The sequence below is a fragment of the Chanos chanos genome, chromosome 3 (genome assembly GCF_902362185.1).
Source record: "Chanos chanos chromosome 3, fChaCha1.1, whole genome shotgun sequence".
In the NCBI taxonomy this organism is placed as follows: Eukaryota; Metazoa; Chordata; class Actinopteri; order Gonorynchiformes; family Chanidae; genus Chanos; species Chanos chanos.
Window position 1 is genome coordinate 57,062,754 of NC_044497.1, and position 26,497 is coordinate 57,089,250.

The window sequence follows — 26,497 nt, forward strand, 5'->3', positions numbered from 1 at the left end:
GATGTATGTGAGACAATGTTGAGGTCGCTAAAAAAGCTTTCTGTGACAAGTGTTGCAACCTTCTACCCAAGTCATAGCAGACCAGCTGTAGAGCATGCATGGACCACATATGCCAAACTTTTAGATTTGAAGAAATGTGGATGTATATTAAAAAAAAATATATATATATATATATATAAAATAAAAAAAAACAGAAAAGTAGCACTTGGTGAAGCAAGTTATTTCAGAATGGACAACATATTGTATATACTGCTTACACTTATTAAAAACTCCTGAATTCAACTGTTTCAGTTGTTTCTGTGGGACATTGAACTTCATGACACTGACACAGATGGCTGAAGTATTGCACATTAAACATCGCTGCATTACTCAGGGGTACCACTGTATTGTTCCGTGAGGTCACGCAGACCTGTGGTGAGTGACCTGGTCATTCAGGGAGATAACAGCCAAAAACTCTGGGTTGGTCACACAGCAAAGTCAACGCCCAGAGTGTCTCAAACATCTAATCAGAGAATTTAACACGTGACCTTGACAAGTGTTCAGGTCAGTAAAACCAAAGCTTCAGTCACAAAAGAGGTGAAATCATAACCACAGTGTGTGTGTGTCTGTGTGTAACAGAGAGAGAGAGAGAGAGAGAGAGAGAGAGAGAGAGAGAGACAGAGAGAGAGAGAGAGAGACACACACAGAGAGAGAGAGAGAGAGAGAGAGAGAGAGAGAGAGAGAGAGAGAGAGAGAGAGATTAAAAACATGTTTTCTGTCAAAGGGCATAGAACAAACTCAAAAAGTAGACAAGAGAAATAATCAATCGACATCAGCTTTTTTCCACAACTTTTTTTTTTAATATTTCTTTAGTTTAGTTTTCTTTTCTTTTCATGGAGTGATACATCTACATAAATCAAGATTTAAAGAGGCCTCGCAATGCACATACTTGACAAAAAGTTTTTTTTTTTCCTTTTTTTCAGCCGTTAAGAAAATTTTAATAAACATTTTCTGTACATTCTGTAAGATATGTCTTAAATCCATAACAGAAGTCAGAAAAGAAGCCCCCCCCCCCCCCCCAAACTACCACACACTTCATCATCCAACTGCCAGCCTGTCCCACCCTAAACCTCATACACCCCCCCCCCCCCCAAACAACCCGCCCCCACCTCCCCTCTCCGATTAAACAGGAGACGGAGACAGGTCTACCAAGCCTCTTTACAGCAAACACAGAGCACAACCTGCAAAGACATTCCAAAAAAACAAAAACAAAAACAAAAAACAAAAAACGAAAACAAGAGGAGTGGGGTGAGGAGAGCACAGAAGCACGCCTGATCTGAGACCAGCTGCCAGAGGAGCGGGGTGAGGAGAGTACAGAAGCACGCCTGATCTGAGACCAGCTGCCAGAGGAGTGGGGTACGGAGAGTACAGAAGCACGCCTGATCTGAGACCAGCTGCCAGAGGAGTGGGGTGAGGAGAGCAAAGAAGCATGCCTGATCTGAGACCAGCTGCCGGCCTTCCAGGCCCTTCTCTCGGGTGTGTTTCCATAACAGAAGGGATTGGACTGCTTTGAGCGGAAGCTTGTGTAACAGGGCTGACTGACTGGACTGTCTGCTCAGAGCAGAGCAAAAGAATTTAATACAATCAGATCCTCAGTCAATGGTTACAGCCTATACTATTTGAACACTGTTTAATCTTTGGATGCGAAGATTACTACTGAATACAGCACTGAGTCAGCACACAGCTGTGCTGCACCACACGTCCATGGTACGCACATTTCTCAGGGCTTTCCGGAGCTCACCTCACAAAGTCTGGCAGTACTGAGAAGAACGCTGTTAAACGCTGAGAGGGTCACAGGAGCTCCACACACACACACACACACACACACACACATGCACGCACACACACACAAGCACAGGATCTATACACAGGAGCTGCTGTCATGGCACAAAATCTCTCTCCAATATGAAATCAATGACGATTTCCTTTAAATCCTGCAACGGTGACGCGGGAAGCTAATCAGGATGTCCTAACCCTGTCTTCTGGAGTAACAGTACAACATGACAGTGTAGAAAAATGTAAGTAAACAATGAATCACAATTTAAAAAACAGAAAAAGAAACCCCCAAAAGTGAAAAGAGAAAATCTGTCCCCTGTTGGAGATGAACAGTCGGTTAGTAAGGGACGCACACTTTGTGACATAACATCTATGGGACTTAACAGAGACAGTTGTGGAAGTGACTGCGCACTCAGCTCCATTGGGAAAGACACAAAAAAAGAAAGAAAGAAAGAAAAACATAAACAGAAAAAATATAAATCAAATCTTGTATCAACAGATGGGCTTCTACAGTTTCAACTGTAAAAGGTATTTTCACCGTATCTTTGCACAAAAGATAAGGGAGACAATTTCAGGGTCCTCTGCTCACGGGGTCTCCACGATGGTTCTGGCCCCTTCTACGATCAAACACGCGGGGACTGCCGTGATGCACCTTGTCACGGGGTTGGTGAAAAGGGAAAACTGTGAGGAGGGTAACTGGGAGGAGGGTAACTGGGAGGAGGGTAACTGGGGGGAGGGTAATTGGGAGGAGGGTAACTGGGCGGAGGGTAACTGGGAGGAGGGTAACTGGGGGGAGGGTAACTGGGAGGAGGGTAACTGGGCGGAGGGTAACTGGGAGGAAGATGGAACACTACACTGCAGTCCTGTAGGCAGATGAATCTAAGGAAGAGTGGGTCTGATCCAAACAAGAACTCCAAACGAGAACTCCAAACGAGAACTCCGCAAGAAGACAGCGCTCGTGGATCCAGGTAAAGGTTATTCAGAGCTTCGTCTTCCTCTGGGAATGACGAAAACAGCAGTGACGAGAAAGACGGAGGCAGCCCCTGGACCCATGAGGGGGGAGCTGGGTTGAGAGGGGGAGCTGGGTTGAGAGGGGGAGCTGGGTTGAGAGGAGGAGCTGGGTTGAGAGGGGGAGCTGGGTTGAGAGGGGGAGCTGGGTTGAGAGGGGGAGCTGGGTTGAGAGGGGGAGCTGGGTTGAGAGGAGGAGCTGGGTTGAGAGGGGGAGCCGTGGGACGGAGAGGAGGTCGAGGGCGGTCTCAGAGGGTGATGAAAAGAGCAGTGATTCTGGAGGCACAGGGAGTCAGGGAGGATTCCGACAGGGTGGGGAGGATGTTGGACTGGGAGGGGTTGGCGTGGAAGGTGGTGGGGGTGGGGGGGGGGGGCAGAGGAAGGGATAAAGAAATGCTCTGTAAAGGCTTCAACACGGCTGATGATGGCGAGGGGGGGTGGGGTTGGGGGGGTAACACTGCTCCAACGGAAAAACAAAAGGAAGTCTGATTTTACAGCCACGTTCCACTGTCAGGAGAAGATAACAACAAGACGTATCCATGGAAACCCGGAACAGAGAGCACCAGAGCAAGCCCTTGGCACTTTCTACTCTGCAGAGTTTCCTATTCTGGCAGCCACGGAACTGACACGACACTGAGTGTGTTCAACGCATGGTGAACTTTGACCTCTCTCTCAACACTAATTTAGTGTGTGACAGAGGAAGGTGAAGGAGGTGGAAAAGAAGGTGGGGAAATGCGGAGAAAGAAAGGCGCGAGGAAAGGGTGTGGTCTGGGACCGCACCAGGGGATGGGCATAAAGCCACAACTCACTTAAAATCATCACTAACGCCTGCTCGGTCACGCAGACGCCTGCTCGGTCACGCAGACGCCTGCTCGATCACGCAGACGCCTGCTCAATCACGCAGATGCCTGCTCGGTCACGCAGACGCCTGCTCGGTCACGCAGACGCCTGCTCGGTCACGCAGACGCCTGCTCAATCACACAGACGCCTGCTCAGTCACGCAGACGCCTGCTCGGTCACGCAGACGCCTGCTCGGTCACGCAGACGCCTGCTCGGTCACACACAGAGCCTACAGACGCAGAGCAACATCTCAGTGAACCTACATCCAGTGGGCCCCAAGTGTGAGAGTAACCAGATCTGCTAACATGCCTGTCAGACCCAGAACTTGACCCAACAGGTCTGTCAGGAGAGAACCCAAAACGACAGGTCTGTCAGGAGAGAACCCAAAAGGACAAAAGGACAAAATGATGCTGCTGTAGTCTCTCACACTCACACACACACACACACAGACACACACACGTGCACGCACATACACACCACTGTCCAGACAATCTTTCTCTGATGATTGTCATTGTTGCCCATGGGTAGATTTGGGACATCTAAGCTTAAAAAAAAAAAAAAAAAAAGAAAATAAAAGGAAAAAAAAAAAAAAAAAAAAGAACCAATCAAAGCAGAGAGAGAGTGAGGGACCACATGAAAAGACGCTCTTAAACATGCCCCGCCCCCAGCACTGGCATCATTAAACAACAGAGCACCCCCCCACTTCATTCAAATCACACACATACACACGGTGCCTACGCTACGCCAGCGGTTCTTTTGCCAAGCATACAGACAATAACACACACACACACACTTTTCTGCTTCAATTACATATTTTGGTTGATAAAAAAGGTGCTGGAAATAAATCTCTTAACAACTGAAATTTACAAAATGGATCTGGATTTTTCTCTTTTCTATTGCGGCTGTAATGACCATATACCAACCAAATTCTATATCTATCTATCTATCTATTCCATATTCTATATATATATATATATATATATATATACTTTATTTATGTACACTGAGCTCTCCATGTATGCATTTATTCATCCTGATTTTCAGTCATAATGTGTGTGTGTGTGAGTGTGTGTGTGTGTGTGTGTGTGTGTGTATATATATATATATATATATATATATATATATATACATACACATATACATATATACATATATATATATATATACATATATACATATATACGTGTGTGTGTGTGTGTGTGTGTGTGTGTAGCCTCTTCTGGACTTGACTTGACCCTTGTTTGTGGTGTTTTGTGATAAGCCCCTCCAAAGACACACAGGCAGTTTGCATGTTGGGGGGCGCCACCTCTACCAGTGGGATGGAGGGAAGGAGCGGGGGAGGAGGGGGGGCGGGCGGGGGCGCGAGAGAGAGAGAGAGAGAAATGGAGGCGTGGTAGGGCGTGTCAGGCTCGGCGGGTACTACGCCTGGGCGTTGGTGCCGTTTTTGTCGGGGGAGTTGACCGCGTTGATGGAGTTGGCGGTGCCGTCCGGCTGCTTCCCGTCCTTGCGCGGAGGCATGCGCTCATTTATCCGGTCCAGACCACGCGCCTCCTCAAAGCTCTGGATCCTGTGCTGCGGGTTAAAGCCTTGGATGGCTGCAGGAGGAGGAGGAAGAAGAGGATGAAGATTAGCTCCGGACCCCACGGTCACTGCACTCCAGCCCAACCAGCTCAGACTGGTGGAGTGGAGTCTGTCACAAAGGACACACACACACACACATCACACACACACACATATCTACACACACACATCTACCGCTGGGAGAGAACAGATAGAGCTCAGCTCCTGGACACATTATCCCCACACACACATCCAACACTACCACTGTAAGAGCAGACAACACATTATCCCCACACACAAATCCAACACTACCACTGTAAGAGCAGACAACACATTACCCACACACAAATCCAACACTACCACTGTAAGACCAGACAACACATTATCCACACACAAATCCAACACTACCACTGTAAGACCAGAACCAGACAACACATTATCCACACACAAATCCAACACTACCACTGTAAGAGCAGACAACACATTATCCACACACACATCCAACACTACCACTGTAAGAGCAGAACCAGACAACACATTATCCACACACATATCCAACACTACCACTGTAAGACCAGACAACACATTATCCACACACACATCCAACACTACCACTGTAAGAGCAGAACCAGACAACACATTATCCACACACACATCCAACACTACCACTGTAAGAGCAGACAACACATTATCCACACACACATCCAACACTACCACTGTAAGAGCAGAACCAGAGCCAGGAAGCTTGAGTCTGACTGGCCTGAGTTTATTCATCTCTCTGTCTGCTTTTACAGGCAGTGAAATCAGATGTGACACACAGCAGTTTTACCAACACAACAGCCATCATCAATAACAACTAACATACTCACATTCAAACAAACAGACCAACCAACGCCTGTGAGGAGACATCAGGCCTCTACATTTACATGTTTGGGTGTAGATTTGGGAATTTGAACTCACAGGCATAAAACTGACAGACAGACAGACAAGGAGGTGATGGAGGACAGTGATGAACACAGATAAAAACATACCCTATAAACACAACTTTCACTGTTCAGTCCCAACACCCGAAATTAAATACAGAAACGATCGCTATGGCAACAGCAATCTTCAGCAGGTCTAGGAAACGCCCTTTTCTATAAAATGGCACTGATAGGATCTCTCACACCATGATTCAGTCACATTCCTCTATCCACAAACACACACCAGAACACAACCATGTTCCTCTGTCCACAAACACACACCAGAACACAACCATGTTTCTCTGTCCACAAACACACACCAGAACACAACCATGTTCCTCTGTCCACAAACACACACCAGAACACAACCATGTTTCTCTGTCCACAAACACACACCAGAACACAACCATGTTCCTCTATCCACAAACACACACCAGAACACAACCATGTTCCTCTATCCACAAACACACACCAGAACACAACCATGTTCCTCTGTCCACAAACACACACCAGAACACAACCATGTTCCTCTATCCACAAACACACACCAGAACACAACCATGTTCCTCTATCCACAAACACACACCAGAACACAACCATGTTCCTCTATCCACAAACACACACCAGAACACAACCATGTTTCTCTATCCACAAACACACACCAGAACACAACCATGTTCCTCTATCCACAAACACACACCAGAACACAACCATGTTCCTCTATCCACAAACACACACCAGAACACAACCATGTTCCTCTATCCACAAACACACACCAGAACACAACCATGTTCCTCTATCCACAAACACACACCAGAACACAACCATGTTCCTCTATCCACAAACACACACCAGAACACAACCATGTTCCTCTGTCCTCAAACACACACCAGAACACAACCATGTTCCTCTATCCACAAACACACACCAGAACACAACCATGTTCCTCTATCCACAAACACACACCAGAACACAACCATGTTCCTCTGTCCACAAACACACACCAGAACACAACCATGTTCCTCTATCCACAAACACACACCAGAACACAACCATGTTCCTCTATCCACAAACACACACCAGAACACAACCATGTTCCTCTATCCACAAACACACACCAGAACACAACCATGTTCCTCTATCCACAAACACACACCAGAACACAACCATGTTCCTCTGTCCTCAAACACACACCAGAACACAACCATGTTCCTCTATCCACAAACACACACCAGAACACAACCATGTTCCTCTATCCACAAACACACACCAGAACACAACCATGTTCCTCTATCCACAAACACACACCAGAACACAACCATGTTCCTCTATCCACAAACACACACCAGAACACAACCATGTTCCTCTGTCCACAAACACACACCAGAACACAACCATGTTCCTCTATCCACAAACACACACCAGAACACAACCATGTTCCTCTATCCACAAACACACACCAGAACACAACCATGTTCCTCTGTCCTCAAACACACACCAGAACACAACCATGTTCCTCTATCCACAAACACACACCAGAACACAACCATGTTCCTCTATCCACAAACACACACCAGAACACAACCATGTTCCTCTATCCACAAACACACACCAGAACACAACCATGTTCCTCTATCCACAAACACACACCAGAACACAACCATGTTCCTCTATCCACAAACACACACCAGAACACAACCATGTTCCTCTGTCCACAAACACACACCAGAACACAACCATGTTCCTCTATCCACAAACACACACCAGAACACAACCATGTTCCTCTATCCACAAACACACACCAGAACACAACCATGTTCCTCTGTCCACAAACACACACCAGAACACAACCATGTTCCTCTATCCACAAACACACACCAGAACACAACCATGTTCCTCTATCCACAAACACACACCAGAACACAACCATGTTTCTCTGTCCACAAACACACACCAGAACACAACCATGTTCCTCTATCCACAAACACACACCAGAACACAACCATGTTCCTCTATCCACAAACACACACCAGAACACAACCATGTTTCTCTGTCCACAAACACACACCAGAACACAACCATGTTCCTCTATCCACAAACACACACCAGAACACAACCATGTTCCTCTGTCCACAAACACACACCATAACACAACCATGTTCCTCTATCCACAAACACACACCAGAACACAACCATGTTTCTCTATCCACAAACCCCACACACGGTCAGTTAACACGCAGCTTCTCTCTCTGACAAACCCCACACACGGTCAGTTAACACGCAGCTTCTCTCTCTGACAAACCCCACACACGGTCAGTTAACACCCAGCTTCTCTCTCTGACAAACCCCACACACGGTCAGTTAACACCCAGCTTCTCTCTCTGACAAACCCCACACACGGTCAGTTAACACGCAACTTCCCTCTCTGACAAATCCCACACACGGTCAGTTAACACGCAGCTTCTCTCTCTGACAAACCCCACACACGGTCAGTTAACACGCAGCTTCTCTCTCTGACAAACCCCACACACGGTCAGTTCAGCCTTTAGACCACTCGGCCAAAAACAGCCGACACACACAAAACAGGACAGTGGAACTTCTCAAAACCTCTCAGTGTTTCAGTGTCCTCTAGAGATTTGAAACTTACTCAACTTATTTATTACAGCTTAGATACTAGGGGTGTAACAATTCACCGATACGAATTGGAAACCGGTTTTAACGTTAAAGATGGGACTACATCGACGCGCGGACCCCTGGATCGATCTAAATGTACCATGCACCGGTCGACGGCCCGATTCTAAAGTTACGAATCGGTTGTCTGAAGCTTTGCTGCTTATTCTACTTCAGTATAAACTAAGCTGCTGCGGAAGACTCGCTGATCTAACAACATCTACAGGTCACTTTCAAAACAATAACCACGCCTCTCACTCGCTACTAAATCTGCACAGCGTCTCGCCTCGACCTTTCAGCTTTTACGAGAGTAACGTTAGCGCTGCTTGCGAGGTAAAAACAAGAACACCGCGTCCGCCAAGGCTGACACGGTTTACAGCGCACCGTCAAATCTAAAGTCTTAAGTCTGGAAGACATTTGGGTTTTATAAGAAGGAAGGAAAACTGGACAAAAGTCTGGACATTTGTAAGGTCTGTAGGACAGCGATGAAACACGGCGGAAGCATGACTCACCACTCACCTGCCGAGACGGCTTTTAATGAAGCCGATATTTATTGTATGAATGTTTGTTCATACAATAAGTCTTTTTTGTCTAACTGTGTCTATTGGAAAAGCAATAAACACAATGACATGGAATTCTGAAATGACACATTTGTTTTCCATTTTTCCCCCGTGCCATAAAGTAACAGAAACACTTAGGATTCCCTGGTCTTTTATGAAATATGTCTATTTGAAGGAAAGCAATGCCACTGTTATAGAATAGGCTTATTTTAATTTATAATGGAAAAAGAATGTCTACATTAAACAAATATTAAGTACTGTATCAGACTGCATCGAGTCAAGGCTAACTGGGGTTAGTTTAGCACAGACTAAAATGTATCGTCCCTGAATCATATCGTAGCCCCTGCATCTAGACACGTATGGGATGGTCTGATAAGGGAGAGATGCACACCCCTATTAGATACATCTCTTAGTTCTGTTTTTCCTTACACGTGTAACACACACACACACACACAGAGTTCTAACAGGACTACATCTATCTTAGTTCTCTGCAGACTTCTTATCGTGTTTATATTTATAGTTTCGTCAGAACTGGGAAGTTGTCAGATAAAAGAAAAAAATAGTTCTCTTTCACTCTGCGGACTTCATACTTGACTGACCTAGCTTTGCAGCAATGCAACCACGCTTTTGGTCCTGAAACACAGCAGTCTCATATCCAGTGTGTGTTCTTTATAAGGTCGCTCACCGGCAGGCCGCCATGACGACAGAAACACGCATTCCACTCAGATGAGGACTTAACGCCACATGCCTCACTGTCTCTATTCATTTACTCAACGTTTGTAAAGGTCATCGGACTCAAACTTAACAAGAGTAAAGGGAAGTCTCTAAAAACACAGATATCATCAACACAACGTAGAATGACTGCTCTGGGATCAGTGGACACAGATCAGAGTCTCTATGTGCTTCACCACAGAAATACATTACATATATGATCATTGAAGACAACACATAAGCCTACACAAGACACAAACAAATAAATAACATAAAACAACATGAAAAAGACTAAATAAAACTACACATCCACAAAGACAGAGAAATGATGCTTTACAGCACAACATTAACACACATATATACAAATACACACACATACAACACACATATACACACACACACGCACACACACACATATACAAACACACACACACATATACAAACACACACATATACATATACACACATACACACACACAAAAACACGCACACATATATACAAATACACACACACGCACACATACACACGCACACACTCGCACATATATACACACAAACACATGCACACATACACAAAAACACACACGCACATACACACACACACACACACACACACACACACACACACACGCGCACACACACACGTGCACACACATGCGCACACACACATGGACGCACATACACACACACACACACACGCACACACGCGCACATACACTCACACGGGCACACGCACACACATACACATAAACACACACAGAGCACACAGAAGAGGAGCAATCAGGCGTTGGGAGAGAGGGCAGACAGACAGGGAGACGGGACAGGAAGAGAGGCGAACAGAGAGACAGGAGAGGAGGAGAAGACCCAGACAGGCGTGTTGCATTACCTCTTGCCTCCGCTGCCTCTACGGTGGCTGTGTAAGCATGAGTAGTAGAGCCAGGGAAAGAGAGTGAGTCAAGTTATCAATGCAATCAAAGTCCATTCCATACCCCCATCTCCACACACACCCCCCACCCAATGGCCCCCACAAACAGCATTCACACTACAGCACAATCAGGGTTAGAATAGCACAGAGCAGGGTTAGACTAGCACAGAGCAGGGTTAGACCAGCACAGAGCAGGGTTAGTCCAGCACAGAGCAGGGTTAGTCCAGCACAGAGCAGGGTTAGTCCAGCACAGAGCAGAGTTAGACCAGCACAGAGAAGGGTTAGTCCAGCACACAGCAGGGTTAGTCCAGCACAGACTAACCAGGGTTAGTCCAGCAAAGACTGGGGTTAGTTTAGCACAGACTAAGCAGGGTTAGTTCAGTAGAAAGTGGCCAGGGTTAGCCTGTGGCATGCACTGGGCCTTTTGGTCTAGATCCCTCTGTGACAGATTAAGAAGTTGGCCTCTTTTTTTCCATTTTGTTTTTAGTTTGTTTTTATGAAGTTATGCATTAAGACTTCAACCCCAAGTGGAGAAATTTGTGTCTGTGTCTGTGTCTGTGTGTGTGTGTGTGTGTGTGTGTGTGTGTGTGTGTGTGTGTGTGTGTGTGTGTACGCGCAGGCGGTGGCGGGGGCTTTCCAACCACTGAAACTGAACACATGTGTCCAAACAACAGCGATAACTGTGATGGTAAAACGTCTGTGGCTTTAACAGGATGGTAAAGGGTGAATGTGGTTTGATCAGTGTGACAGAAAAGAGTGAGTTCAACTTTGTTTAATATGCACAGTATTAACTCACATACGCTACTCACTCACATACGCTATCAACTCACATACGCTACTCACTCACATACGCTATTCACTCACATACGCTATTCACTCACATACGCTATCCACTCACATACGCTATCCACTCACATACGCTATCCACTCACATACGCTATCCACTCACATTCGCTACGCACTCACATACGCTACGCACTCACATACGCTACGCACTCACATACGCTATCCACTCACATACGCTATCCACTCACATACGCTATCCACTCACATACGCTATGCACTCACATACGCTACTCACTCACATATGCTATTCACTCACATACGCTATTCACTCACATACGCTATCCACTCACATACGCTACGCACTCACATACGCTACTCACTCACATACGCTATTCACTCACATACGCTATTCACTCACATACGCTATCCACTCACATACGCTATCCACTCACATACGCTACGCACTCACATACGCTACTCACTCACATACGCTACTCACTCACATAAGCTATTCACTCACATACGCTATTCACTCACATACGCTATTCACTCACATACGCTATCCACTCACATACGCTATCCACTCACATACGCTATGCACTCACATACGCTATGCACTCACATACGCTACTCACTCACATACGCTATCCACTCACATACGCTATCCACTCACATACGCTATCCACTCTCATACGCTATCCACTCACATACGCTACTCACTCTCATACGCTATCCACTCACATACGCTACTCACTCTCATACGCTATTCACTCTCATACGCTACTCACTCACATACGCTACTCACTCACATACGCTATTCACTCACATACGCTATTCACTCACATACGCTACTCACTCACATACGCTATCAACTCACATACGCTATTAATTCATATACACTATTCACTCATATATATTACTCACTCACACACACTATTCACTCAAGTGCACTATTCATTCCCTTCCATTATTCACTCATGTATACTATTCAGTAAAAGAAAGCACAGTGTCTTGTTGTCTACTCGATTTGATTTGACTGAAATTAGTTTGCTGTTTAAATGCTTCCTCCTCTGACTTACTCCAAGTCTAAAAACCGTCCATATGAGAGTGAAACTCTAACTGTGTTCAAGACACGGGAGGTCTCTTCCTCTCCAGACATTTCCCTCGTTTGTGTTTGGACTGGACGTGTTGGGTAGTGTTCAGGAAAAACAAACCTAAGCGTGTGAGTGTGTTAGGGGAAGAGCAGTCAGAGGCACTGAGCTGGGGTGAGTGTGTGAGTGTGTGTCAGCACAGGCCGGAGAGGAAGCCTGTTTCACTAGCAGGGACCCACAAAATCAGGTCAGATTACATCATAGTTTCACAGTGCACGTAGAGAGTCTCTCACTACAATGTCCTACATCAGCACAAGCGGCTCTGTCGACATCCTCTCCGACCACGGCTGAAAAGTGCGGTTTTGCCTCACGGAGAACAGGGAAAAAGGAACATTTTGGTCTGAAAGATGAGTGTTTCCAAGCGAGCCTAAGTGTTTGAAACACAGAGGGCCTGTGAGGTGTTGGTATAGGAGTAGTGATGTGTTTTGTGAGAGATTTGAAACACAGAGGCTCTGTGAGGTGTTGGTACAGGAGTTGTGTTGTGTTTTGTGAGAGATTTGAAACACAGAGGGCCTGTGAGGTGTTGGTATAGGAGCAGTGTTGTGTTTTGTGACGGATGGAGCAGCAGGAGTTGAGACAGGAGCAGGACAGCAGTACAGCTGACGAGGCTAAAGGAGGACAGAGGAGGAAGAGGAACAGCCAGCAAAAGGAAGGTGGCTTACCGCTCTGCAGTGTCTGACGGCCTCCAGACAGAACACCCAAAGGCAACGTCCCAGTGGGAGTCAGACCCTTTAGCTGTAACACACTCTCATTCTCCTCTCTGACACACACACACACACACACACACACAGAGATAATTACACACCATGTTCTTTTAATAGCTGTAGGGACAGGTGGGTTGCTGAGAGTGTAAAGCCGTCACACTTACCTGAGAACAGAGAAAACTCGGGCCATCTTACCAATGGCGCGAATCTTATTCCGGATAACCTCCTTACGGACAGCAGGAGCTCCACCTGTCCGGGCACACACACAAGGTGTAAGACGGAGGGGGAGAAAAAAAAGAACACACACACACGTGGAGTAAGACAGAGGGGGGAAATAAAGTGAGAGATGATGAGGGTGCTCTGAGTGTGTAACCGCTGTCTTCTCTGCCCAGAGAATTTTGCCTGTTCGTCACGGCCTACAAAACTCAGTCAAAGCTGGATAAGAAACATAATGAGACACAGGCCAGGCCCAAAAGGAACAGATCTGGATCATTGATAGTTTAATTTCCCGTCGTCTGTTTTTGCTGGGACTACATGGTGACACGCTGCTATTTTAACTGGTCTGTCTCCCTGATCGTTGGACTCTACGACATAGACTCTGTCAGCTCCTTCTCTAGGGAAGGGCGAATTCTCTCTTCTGAGATGTGGAGGCCTACAAACACACAGCCAATCTGGGTCAGGCCAAGTTAAAATTACACTCCACCCAGAAAGACGGACCAATCAAACGCGTGCGTCAGAAACGGGAATCGGGACAGCCTGTTCCAGAGTGACGACACCACACCAACGCCATGCCTCAGACTGGGCCCGCTCCCCAGGCAAACTGAGCAAACTGGCCTCACTTTGCTACCAAACTGGGTGAACTGGGCTGGCGGTGGAGGCAAACTGGGCCCTGATCAGTGTGTCTGGGTTTGGAGCAGTGGGAAGGCTCTGTCTGAGTAACAGGACTCTGAAGGCACAGTAAACTTTACACCAGGGACACACTAAACGCTCAAACACCACAAACATTTGGCCAAACCCAGGAAAAACAGCACATTTGGCTGAATGAGTAAAACTGTGGAGTACGGTGCTGGCTGTAGATGATGCTGGTTAGCGATGACCTGTTTGTACAGATCCCACGGCCTATGCTGCATATAGCCTTCTCCTCCTCTGTGAAACGACAGCGATTTTCAACAGCAAACGGCAAAGCTGACGGAGGACAGAGGACTCAAAAGCACCCCCACGCATCGCCCACAGTCCCTGTGACTGACACCCAGTGAGGGAGTGCTGATTCAGCACGTCACACCTCATGACTGACACCCAGTGAGGGAGTGCTGATTTGGCACGTCACACCTCATGACAACAGGAATCAAAAGGGTTCTGTCGTTACTTAGTTCAGTCATTCAGTTTCATTAAAAACCTCAATTAAAAGCAAAATCCATTTAATTTATGTAAATGTTTGAAAACAAATTGGGAGATAAATGAAAGAATATGGGTGGTTGCTATTCGATATTCAGCTCAGTGGTTTCCTGAAGTTCAGCTTCAGTTTCATTTCACTGTTGGAAATGCTATCAGTCAAACCACTGATAATTTTACACACTGCAGACAGGCTGTCAGCACATTTCCAGAGCTCTCAGTGTGTGTTCTCAACTCTAAACAATGTTTGTTCAAAATGAAACACAGACACACACACCAACCTACCCACCCACACACACACACACCCACACCGGCTCTCTGCAGACCTCCCTGTTGTAAGCCCAACTGGCAAAGTCTACCTAATTACACATTTGTATAAATCACAAGGCAGGGGGGTGCATTAATTGGTTGTAGGTAAGAATCACAATGAGAAAAGGGGTTGAGTCAATGATTTTAAGAAAAGGCAGAGGGGTGGGTCTCTAAGAAAGCAGCTCCAGACCAGGTCCAGCTCTGACACAGGCATACTGACACACTGACAGCACATTCACGTCCTCACTAGTACTGTTCTTATCATGTCTCTCAAGCTTGTTCTGATCCACCCGAAACGTGATCTAGTCTGATTAAGTCCATTTGTCATTATAATGGGAAAATCATCTCTGTGCCTGACACGTTCACACCTTCAGAGCAGAGTGTGTTGTTTGGATGGTACAGTCTAAGGTTAGGGTTATTAAAGGCAAACGGCATAAGGACGGCAGTCGGCGTCTGCCGAGCTGAGGGCGTGGCGGGGACCAGGCTGAGGGCGTGGAGGGGACCAGGATGAGGGCGTGGCGGGGACCAGGCTGAGGGCGTGAAGGGGACCAGGCTGAGGGCGTGAAGGGGACCAGGCTGAGGGCGTGGCGGGGACCAGGCTGAGGGCGTGGCGGGGACCAGGCTGAGGGCGTGAAGGGGACCAGGCTGAGGGCGTGAAGGGGACCAGGCTGAGGGCGTGAAGGGGACCAGAATGAGGGCGTGAAGGGGACCAGAATGAGGGCGTGAAGGGGACCAGAATGAGGGCGTGAAGGGGACCAGGCTGAGGGTGTGAAGGGGACCAGGCTGAGGGCGTGAAGGGGACCAGAATGAGGGCGTGAAGGGGACCAGGCTGAGGGCGTGGCGGGGACCAGAATGAGGGCGTGGCGGGGATCAGGCTGAGGGTGTGGCGGGGACCAGGCTGAGGGCTGAGGTGACGTCAGCAAGACAGACGCCACACTCTTACCTTCACACGTGTCATCCCCCTCAGACATGAGCTCATCGTCAGAGCAGATATTCAGCACGTTCACCAGCATCTCCGTCACTGCGGGAAACACACACACACACACACACACACACACACACACAGGAGACGTCTCAGTCAGTCACTCACACACAAACAAACCCACACATTCGCAGACAGACGTGCACACACAGGCACAGCTCCAGCCGCAGAGCAGAGCGGCTAAGAAACGAGGCGACATCATCCGCTCTGTCTGAGTTAACTTTACAGTCTGACTGGAAACATGAGGGTAAACCACTGCATGGAGTCTCTGTCTGAGTTAACTTTACAGTCTGACTGGAGACATGAGGGTAAACCACTGCATGGAGTCTCTGTCTGAGTTATCTTTACAGTCTGACTGGAAACATGAGGGTAAACCACTGTGTGGAGTCTCTGTCTGAGTTATCTTTACAGTCTGGCTGGAAACATGAGGGTAAACCACTGTGTGGAGTCTCTGTCTGAGTTAACTTTACAGTCTGGCTGGAAACATGAGGGTACACCACTGTGTGGAGTCTCTGTCTGAGTTAACTTTACAGTCTGGCTGGAAACATGAGGGTAAACCACTGTGTGGAGTCTCTGTCTGAGTTAACTTTACAGTCTGGCTGGAAACATGAGGGTAAACCACTGTGTGGAGTCTCTGTCTGAGTTAACTTTACAGTCTGACTAGAGACATGAGGGTACACCACTGTGTGGAGTCTCTGTCTGAGTTATCTTTACAGTCTGGCTGGAGACATGAGGGTAAACCACTGTGTGGAGTCTCTGTCTGAGTTATCTTTACAGTCTGACTGGAGACATGAGGGTACACCACTGCTTGGAGTCTCTGTCTGAGTTAACTTTACAGTCTGGCTGGAAACATGAGGGTAAACCACTGTGTGGAGTCTCTGTCTGAGTTAACTTTACAGTCTGACTAGAGACATGAGGGTACACCACTGTGTGGAGTCTCTGTCTGAGTTATCTTTACAGTCTGACTGGAAACATGAGGGTACACCACTGTGTGGAGTCTCTGTCTGAGTTATCTTTACAGTCTGACTGGAAACATGAGGGTAAACCACTGTGTGGAGTCTCTGTCTGAGTTAACTTTACAGTCTGGCTGGAAACATGAGGGTAAACCACTGTGTGGAGTCTCTGTCTGAGTTAACTTTACAGTCTGACTAGAGACATGAGGGTACACCACTGTGTGGAGTCTCTGTCTGAGTTATCTTTACAGTCTGGCTGGAGACATGAGGGTAAACCACTGTGTGGAGTCTCTGTCTGAGTTATCTTTACAGTCTGACTGGAAACATGAGGGTACACCACTGTGTGGAGTCTCTGTCTGAGTTAACTTTACAGTCTGGCTGGAGACATGAGGGTACACCACTGTGTGGAGTCTCTGTCTGAGTTATCTTTACAGTCTGGCTGGAGACATGAGGGTAAACCACTGTGTGGAGTCTCTGTCTGAGTTATCTTTACAGTCTGGCTGGAAACATGAGGGTACACCACTGTGTGGAGTCTCTGTCTGAGTTATCTTTACAGTCTGACTGGAAACATGAGGGTACACCACTGTGTGGAGTCTCTGTCTGAGTTATCTTTACAGTCTGACTGGAAACATGAGGGTACACCACTGTGTGGAGTCTCTGTCTGAGTTAACTTTACAGTCTGGCTGGAGACATGAGGGTAAACCACTGTGTGGAGTCTCTGTCTGAGTTATCTTTACAGTCTGACTGGAAACATGAGGGTACACCACTGTGTGGAGTCTCTGTCTGAGTTATCTTTACAGTCTGACTGGAAACATGAGGGTACACCACTGTGTGGAGTCTCTGTCTGAGTTAACTTTACAGTCTGGCTGGAGACATGAGGGTACACCACTGTGTGGAGTCTCTGTCTGAGTTATCTTTACAGTCTGGCTGGAGACATGAGGGTAAACCACTGTGTGGAGTCTCTGTCTGAGTTAACTTTACAGTCTGGCTGGAGACATGAGGGTACACCACTGTGTGGAGTCTCTGTCTGACTTATCTTTACAGTCTGGCTGGAGACATGAGGGTACACCACTGCGTCTTTGACAGTCAGTACAGGCTTGAGCAGGCGCTTACCTTTCTCCCCAACGAAAGGCAGCGACCACGTGAAAACATCCATGAAGTTGGGCAGCCAGTACGGGTGAGGGGAACAGTTAAACTGTCGGATGTTCATCACGTTGTTCTCATATTTTAACACAGCAGCTGAACAGAGACAGAAACAGAGAGATGAATAGAAAAGTAGAGAGATGAACAGCTGACAGATGAACAGCTGACAGATGAACAGCTTTAACGAATGCTCAGTAACTCTTCATCATCTCTTACCTTTGTTGTTATAAACGTCTAAGTAGTTTGGCGCTGAGAAGATTGTGATTAAAGAAGGAAACCCGGTCGTCTGGCTTTTTCTGTACATTCGGTACCTGGGAGAGGAGAGGAGAGGTGAGGGTTAGAGATAGGTTAGTGTTCTTCAGTTATAAGAAACTGGGAGCCAATGGGAATTCCCCACTTGTAATGTATATGTGTGTGTATGTAATGTGTGTGTGAATAACGCGTAAAATGTGTATGTGTGTGTGTGTGTGTGATAACTCACCCTGCATCCTGGGCTTCATGTGCTCGTATTACTGACAACAAATTATTGTTCATCAGAAAGTCACATACTGCAGGGTAACTGTGGGAGAGAGAGAGAGAGAGAGAGAGAGAGAGGTAAAGAGAAAGAGAGAGGGTGAGAGAGAGAGGGGGAGGGGGTGTCAGTGTTGTGTAAAGACATACTACAGACCTGACAAACTCTCTACACGGGCACTTCATTTCCCTCAGTCCTCACATGCTCTCACACAAGCAGACACAAAAAATTTACACTGCCACGCTCTCTCTCTTGCTCTCTCTCTCTTTCACACACACACACACACACACAGACAGACAAAAACATAGGCCGTTACGCTCTCTCTCACCCTGACAAGACCTTACACGGTTACAGCTGTTCTGCTAGGGGTGACGCATGTACACTACAGCCAATGATTACCTGTGGCTGGTCACTACAGGCATTGGTTTTACTCATAGCTGGTAACTAGAGACATTGGTTTTACCTGTAGCTGGTTACTAGACACGCTGATTTCACCTGTAGCTAAATATTCATTACCTGCTTCTGGTGACTAGAGGCATTGATTTGACCTGTAGCTGGTGACTAGAGGCACTGATTTGACCTGTAGCTGGTGACTAGAGGCACTGATTTGACCTGTAGCTGGTGACTAGACGCACTGATTTGACCTGTAGCTGGTGACTAGAGGCATTTATTTGACCTGTAGCTGGTGACTAAATGCACTGATTTTACCTGTAGAAGTAGGAGCAGCCTCTCACGCTGTTGTGACAGAAATGCTCTAACGACTTTTCACTGCCGTAGTCTTCTCCAGGATCAGACCAGAGCAGGTCACACATGGGCCCAAAAGCAGGAGGCTCCTTAAACCTGTCTAACTGCAAACATTACACACAGCCCCATGTGAACACCACACACCACTTCAACACATCACTCAAATACGTCACACAGTCACCTACAGACAGCTTCTGGAAGACAGTCCACTGTGTCACTCCTCATATAACTAATGCACAGAAACCTGAATGCCAACATACACATGATGAGATAAAACATATATTCTAGAATTATTTAATATAGTTCAATTCACCACTTATTGACAACATCTGCATACATACAGATCACATATGTATTTACACAGATATTTAATTAAGCAAATACTACTGTGCGTAAACCTTTACACCATGTTATGACCGTATTTATAAATGTATGGGTATGGTGTTTACTCTGAAATAATGAAACCTGTCAGCGGTGGAGGGAGAGTCTGATATCTGATTGGCTGTTGAATTTGACATGACGGCTTTCACCGCCCCGCTCTGACGTTTGGAAAAACCTGAGCCCGGCGCTGATCTGGGAGGAGGCCGCCCATCCGTCAGGCAGAGACTCGGCCTGTCACTCTCGGAGAGGACGACCCAGTGATCGGCGGAACCCTTCAAACCAGCGACGGGGACGACCTCGGAGCGCTCGCATCACTAACGGCTACATTCTCAGTGAGGGAGAGGAAGTCTGAGCCGCGGTAGCACGTTAGCGCGGGGTGTGGACAGTGTGAAGTTTCGCGGGGCTCGTATGGCTCAGCAATAAGCTAATGGTCTTGGGAGCTCAGAGCAGCTTGTCTCACAGGCTGTCGCCACAGGACTCGGGCTGACTCTGATCCCCACTGGGCAGCTGCTAAACGCCTTACTGTGGCTGAGTTTGGTAGAATTTTGAAATGTCGTGGTGACAGTTACCAATCACACGTTAGGCTCCACCCATTGGCCTTGACAGATGACAGTTTCAACTAGCTCAGAGAAAACACCACATCACCACTGCTGAAATAAACATCTACATAAACACAAGCTACTACACACAAGAGCATAAATTTGTCCAAATAGCTACTGTGCAAGTTAAAAAAAACAGATGAGTGAAAAAAAAAAGGAATGAATGTCTCTGAGAAACTAAAACTTCAAATACATAAAAACCTGGAAAAACTGAATGTTTTCTATTAAACAAATCTTAACTTATATTTCATCAAACATATATATTTTTGTTGTTATTTCATTTATTTAATAAGTACACAATTTAACTTCCAGGCACAGGACAGTGAAACAGATCCATCTCTGACCGACCACAACGCCAGGCAAGAACAGCAGAAAAGACTAATCGTCCGGGATGACTGTGCACACTCATGTGAGTAACAAACCATAAGAACCGACGTTTCCGTTCAGGCGCTCTGCGGACACAGAGACCAGGGTGCGAGGGGCAGGGGCACGTAGCATCCTTACCTTACGGATGTCGTCCAGGCAGCTGATCTCTGGGGACAGGCCTCCGTGGACGCAAAGGAACTGCTGATTCAGCAGGGCGGCCAAAGGCAGGCAGTCGAAAGCGTCCATGCAAGCGTCATACACGCGTTCAGAGTACTTGATTTTGCCTGCGAGAGACGACACAGAGAGAACATGTATGTGTCTGTCGGCCGGAGGCGGCGTACTCCAACGTGTCGCTCTGACAGGCCGCAGCGACCCTGGGCAGGCCACGCCAGGGGCTTGCCAACTTTCCAAGGCCAGCGGAGGAGGCATGCCTTGCTAAGCCATGCTGCGACAGCTTCAAGTGCTGATCGGGAACTGTCGGGGCTCAGCTGACTACAGGGGCCGAGCTCTGACCACACCAGCAGCACAAAACACTTCACTGAGTTTAGAGAATCAAGACGACAAAAAGGAACATTCTGCTCAACAGACAATAATAATACTGACTTTTTTTTTTTTTTTAATTTTAAAAAAAAGGATGAGTTGACAGCTGGTGGGAACCGGTGCATCACAGGTATGAATGAGCCTTGGCACTGAGAAGCTGAGTTACGCTGACCAGACGTGCGTCTCCCATCGGGACAGAACAGCGCCCAGCGGCCACGGGGACCATTACGTAAGCTATGACAAGCCTCAAAAGTTTCAACACACAGTTATTCCCCTCACAAGCACACAAGACGGGCCAGACCAGCTGGGGTGAATTAAGATGTGTGTTTTCATGCCGTTCAGTTTAACGGCCTGGTTACCGGCCCGTCTCTGGCTGACAGACAGACAGACAGAGAGGAGTGCATAAACTATGACTGTGAAGTGTAGCATTTCACAATGCATATCACTGGACATCATTCAAACAGTGTCATCACCTTCCTCTGCCCTGCCTGGCACTAGCATTGGCACTGCCAGCTACAGGCCAGTCTGGAATGAGCACCATCTCAGGCCTCTGTCTTAGGCGCTGACAGCTTTTTCCATCACTGTGTTTTATTGCTCTGGCATGAAGTACTCCAAAGCCAGGTCTGAATCCTGAATCTGTGCGGTAACCATTTAAACCACCAGAGTGGGCACTGCATCATGTCTGCATCCGATCAAGCCCTGTTCTACAACATCTTCAGTTAAAACACAAGCCCTCTCCTACAACATCTTCAGTTAAAACACAAGCCCTGTTCTATAACATCTTCAGTTAAAACACAAGCCCTGTTCTACAACATCTTCAGTTAAACACAAGCCCTGTTCTACAACATCTTCAGTTAAACACAAGCCCTGTCCTACGACAACTTGAGGGAAAAAAAGCAGAATACACATAACAGAGTCAAACACAACAGAAGGGCGCGTCAGTTCACAGACAGACAGACAGATACAGACAGACGGACGGACGGACAGACAGACAGACAGATACAGACAGACAGACGGACGGACAGACAGACAGGCGTGGTCGAGGCACTTACACTCCTGTTTGAAGGTGAAGTACTCGGTGAGGTGCCGGCACTCATGGTTTCCTCTGAGCAGGAAAAGTGTGGTGGGGTAGTTTATCTTCAGCGTCCACAGGTACAGTACACACTGCATGCGCGCACACACACACACACAGACACACACACGCACGCACACAGACACGCATGCACGCACATACACACACAGACACACACAGACACACGCACACACACAGACACAGACACACACACACACGCACGCGCACGCACACACACACAGACACACAGACACATACACACGCACACGCACGCACGCACGCAGACACGCATGCACACACAGACACAGACACACACGCACACACACAGAGGCAGGCACATACGCGCGCACACACAGAGACAGGCATGCACACACACACACACACACATACGTACACACGCACGCACACAGGTTCAATACGACCACAGAGAGAGAACATCAATAGAAAAAATTTCAGTCAGTCATTTCTGTAAACATTATCAAACTTTGATGGTGAGAAACTTAGTTGTAAAATTGTTATTTTCTGGTTAGATGTGCTCATTTATTTCAAATATGGAAGTTTACATTGGTACATTAATAACCACAGAAAAGGCTGCAGGTTAAACACAATGTGTTGAGACATCAGTGGTTACAGTTAATAACATCTACATCATTTAACACAGTGACTCAAACCACAAGCCTACAACTGACCAACATACTAAAGATTAAACCAAACCGATGGTTACAGGACTGATCACTTATCAGTACTGTGCTGTAATACAGAAATTCCAGAATGTTCTACACCAACCAAATGAAGAAATGCTATCTAGACATGGACCACCTGAGACGTGTTGAGTAGCGTAGAGATTGATTTATGCGTGTGTGTGTGTGTTGTGTTGTGCAGTGTGGAGAGAGAGGTGTGTGTGTGTGTTGTGTTGTGTTGTGCAGTGTGGAGAGAGAGGTGTGTGTGTGTGTGTGTTGTGTTGTGCAGTGTGGAGAGAGAGGTGTGTGTGTGTGTGTGTTGTGTTGTGCAGTGTGGAGAGAGAGGTGTGTGTGTGTGTGTTGTGTTGTGCAGTGTGGAGAGAGAGGTGTGTGTGTGTGTTGTGCAGTGTGGAGAGAGAGGTGTGTGTGTGTGTGTGTCGTGTTGCGCAGTGTGGAGAGAGAGGTGTGTGTGTGTGTGTTGTGTCGTGTTGCGCAGTGTGGAGAGAGAGTTGTGTGTGTGTGTGTTGTGTTGTGTTGTGCAGTGTGGAGAGAGAGGTGTGTGTGTGTGTGTTGTGTTGTGTTGTGCAGTGTGGAGAGAGGGGTGTGTGTGTGTGTTGTGTTGTGTTGTGCAGTGTGGAGAGAGAGGTGTGTGTGTGTGTGTGTTGTGTTGCGCAGTGTGGAGAGAGAGGTGTGTGTGTGTGTTGTGTCGTGTTGCGCAGTGTGGAGAGAGAGGTGTGTGTGTGTGTGTGTCGTGTTGCGCAGTGTGGAGAGAGAGGTGTGTGTGTGTGTGTGTGTGTGTCGTGTTGCGCAGTGTGGAGAGAGAGGTGTGTGTGTGTGTGTTGTGTCGTGTTGCGCAGTGTGGAGAGAGAGATGTGTGTGTGTGTGTTGTGTTGTGTTGTGCAGTGTGGAGAGAGAGGTGTGTGTGTGTGTGTGTTGTGTTGTGTTGTGCAGTGTGGAGAGAGGGGTGTGTGTGTGTGTTGTGTTGTGTTGTGCAGTGTGGAGAGAGAGGTGTGTGTGTGTGTTGTGTTGTGCAGTGTGGAGAGAGAGGTGTGTGTGTGTGTTGTGTTGTGTTGTGCAGAGTGGAGAGAGAGGTGTGTGTGTGTGTGTGTTGTGTTGTGCAGTGTGGAGAGAGAGGTGTGTGTGTGTGTCGTGTTGTGTTGTGCAGTGTGGAGAGAGAGGTGTGTGTGTGTTGTGTTGTGTTGTGCAGTGTGGAGAGAGAGGTGTGTGTGTGTGTTGTGTTGTGTTGTGCAGAGTGGAGAGAGAGGTGTGTGTGTGTGTGTGTTGTGTTGTGCAGTGTGGAGAGAGAGGTGTGTGTGTGTGTGTGTGTTGTGTTGTGCAGTGTGGAGAGAGAGGTGTGTGTGTGTGTGTGTTGTGTTGTGCAGTGTGGAGAGAGAGGTGTGTGTGTGTGTGTGTCGTGTTGTGTAGTGTGGAGAGAGAGGTGTGTGTGTGTGTTGTGCTGATGACACATATTACCCATTACCCATGTTTGTCCCACCCAGTATTTTCCATGATTTTGCTTTTAAAAATATGAATAAATTTGTCGGGAGAATTTGGTTGTCATCTAACCTACTGACCGAGAGGAACAAAAAAAACGTTTGGCCGACAAATTCAGCTGCATACGCGTAAACGTTTCTGTTGTCATGGCAACGTTTGTCAATGACCCTGAGCAAGCAGCGTTGAGAGGGATTGTGGGGATAGTGACATCTTTCCGTGAGCGAGTTTTCCATCATGGATATGAGGAAGGGGGAAATGATCAGGCTGATGCAGACTAGTTTACTCGACCCGTGGAAGAGCCTACGTTCTCGGCTAAATTAGCGACTAATTTTTTTATTTATTTATTTTTTTTAATTCACAAGGTGGACAAGGAACAAGGAGTAATCGTCAGACTAACGATTGCTCCCTCCAATACTGATAATACAGTTACGCCCTTGATTGTAGGTTTATTTATGAAACAGTGTGGTAGTTCCAGTGAGTAAACAAACAACGATCATTTCACCCATATTTCTCTCAAGGATTAAATATTTGTGTTTGATTTTTTTTTTTTTAATAGTTTCTCTTTGATGGCCATATGGCAGGCCAACACAACACACACATACACTATTTCCTTTAATGTGCATTAGTAGTAGTTCTCTATAATTTATAACGAATCTGATTTTTTTTTTTTTTTTTTACTTTTTTGCATTTTTATACATTTGACTCTTATTTATCAAAACTTTATATTTTGTGGTACTTCTGTTCAAAGTACTATTAAACTATAAGTTTATTTTTAAGACTGCATTATGTCATGTTGTCTTGGTGAGGACTCACATAAATGTTAGGGAAAACCTTTATGTTTATGTGTTTCTGGGAAATAAATAAATAAATAAATAAATAAATAACGGCCGATATGTCATTATCGGATTTTTAAATCCTCAGATATCAAAATTGGTATCGGTCTTAAAAGTCCTGTATCGGTTGAGCTCTGGTGTAGATGTGGTGTTGGAAGGGAGCAGGTGGACGAGAAGTGGCCTCTCTCTCCCTCTCTCTCTCCCTTTTTTCTATTTATGGAGCAGCTCCTAATCCCCGTAAACCAAACACAGGCTAACAGGGGGCGACTTTAAAAATGGTCTCCTAAAATAACACAGAGACAACGCTGAGGTACAGTATGCATACAGGCTGAAACATATACACACACATATAACCTGCTTTAGCGTCGACGATCTCAAAAGCCCTACAGACGCCCACACGTAAATGCCTCTGACAGTCTACTAATGGCCCATCTGCTCTGCTTATCATTACACATTGTGCCGATTACTGGCCCCTGAGGAAAGAGAGAACACAACACAAATTTAAAGTGAAAGAAGCCGCCAAAACGATTTTCATTTCTTCCAATAACTGGGGGTAGGCAAATGCATGTACATCTGGGTTCCTGAATAACAGACCTCCTGAAGGCCCAGCCTCACAGAATAGGGGGCCATGCTACACCCCAGCTGTCTTATTAAAATACGATAAAATAAGGTAAGACAAGAAAGAACTTTATCAGCCTCCCGGGGGGAAATTCATGATCGACTGTAGTTAGGTCGCTGTGAGACAACGTGTCCTTATCAATGTCAAGCGGCCAGTTTCAAGTTCAAGTTTATTTGTAAAGCGCTTT

At 46.7% G+C, this 26,497-nt stretch overlaps 1 protein-coding gene across 2 annotated transcripts in view; it reads right to left on the minus strand.

The window, feature by feature from the left end:
- Positions 1-5,076: 5,076 nt before the first annotated feature.
- ppp3ccb (protein phosphatase 3, catalytic subunit, gamma isozyme, b) overlaps positions 5,077-26,497 on the minus strand; it is a 38,502-nt gene continuing 17,081 nt past the window's right edge. The window contains exons 4-14 of one of the 2 annotated variants that reach the window (XM_030768349.1): positions 22,665-22,776; positions 21,211-21,356; positions 19,691-19,830; positions 18,953-19,030; positions 18,688-18,782; positions 18,442-18,567; positions 16,337-16,414; positions 13,857-13,941; positions 13,651-13,748; positions 11,013-11,039; positions 5,077-5,258 (exon numbers count right to left, since the gene is read on the minus strand). In XM_030768349.1, coding sequence (XP_030624209.1) covers positions 5,083-5,258; positions 11,013-11,039; positions 13,651-13,748; positions 13,857-13,941; positions 16,337-16,414; positions 18,442-18,567; positions 18,688-18,782; positions 18,953-19,030; positions 19,691-19,830; positions 21,211-21,356; positions 22,665-22,776 — 1,161 coding nt within the window. In that variant the 3' untranslated portion in view covers positions 5,077-5,082. The remainder of the gene's footprint in view (positions 5,259-11,012; positions 11,040-13,650; positions 13,749-13,856; positions 13,942-16,336; positions 16,415-18,441; positions 18,568-18,687; positions 18,783-18,952; positions 19,031-19,690; positions 19,831-21,210; positions 21,357-22,664; positions 22,777-26,497) is intronic. The other variant, XM_030768350.1, reaches the window with a different exon arrangement.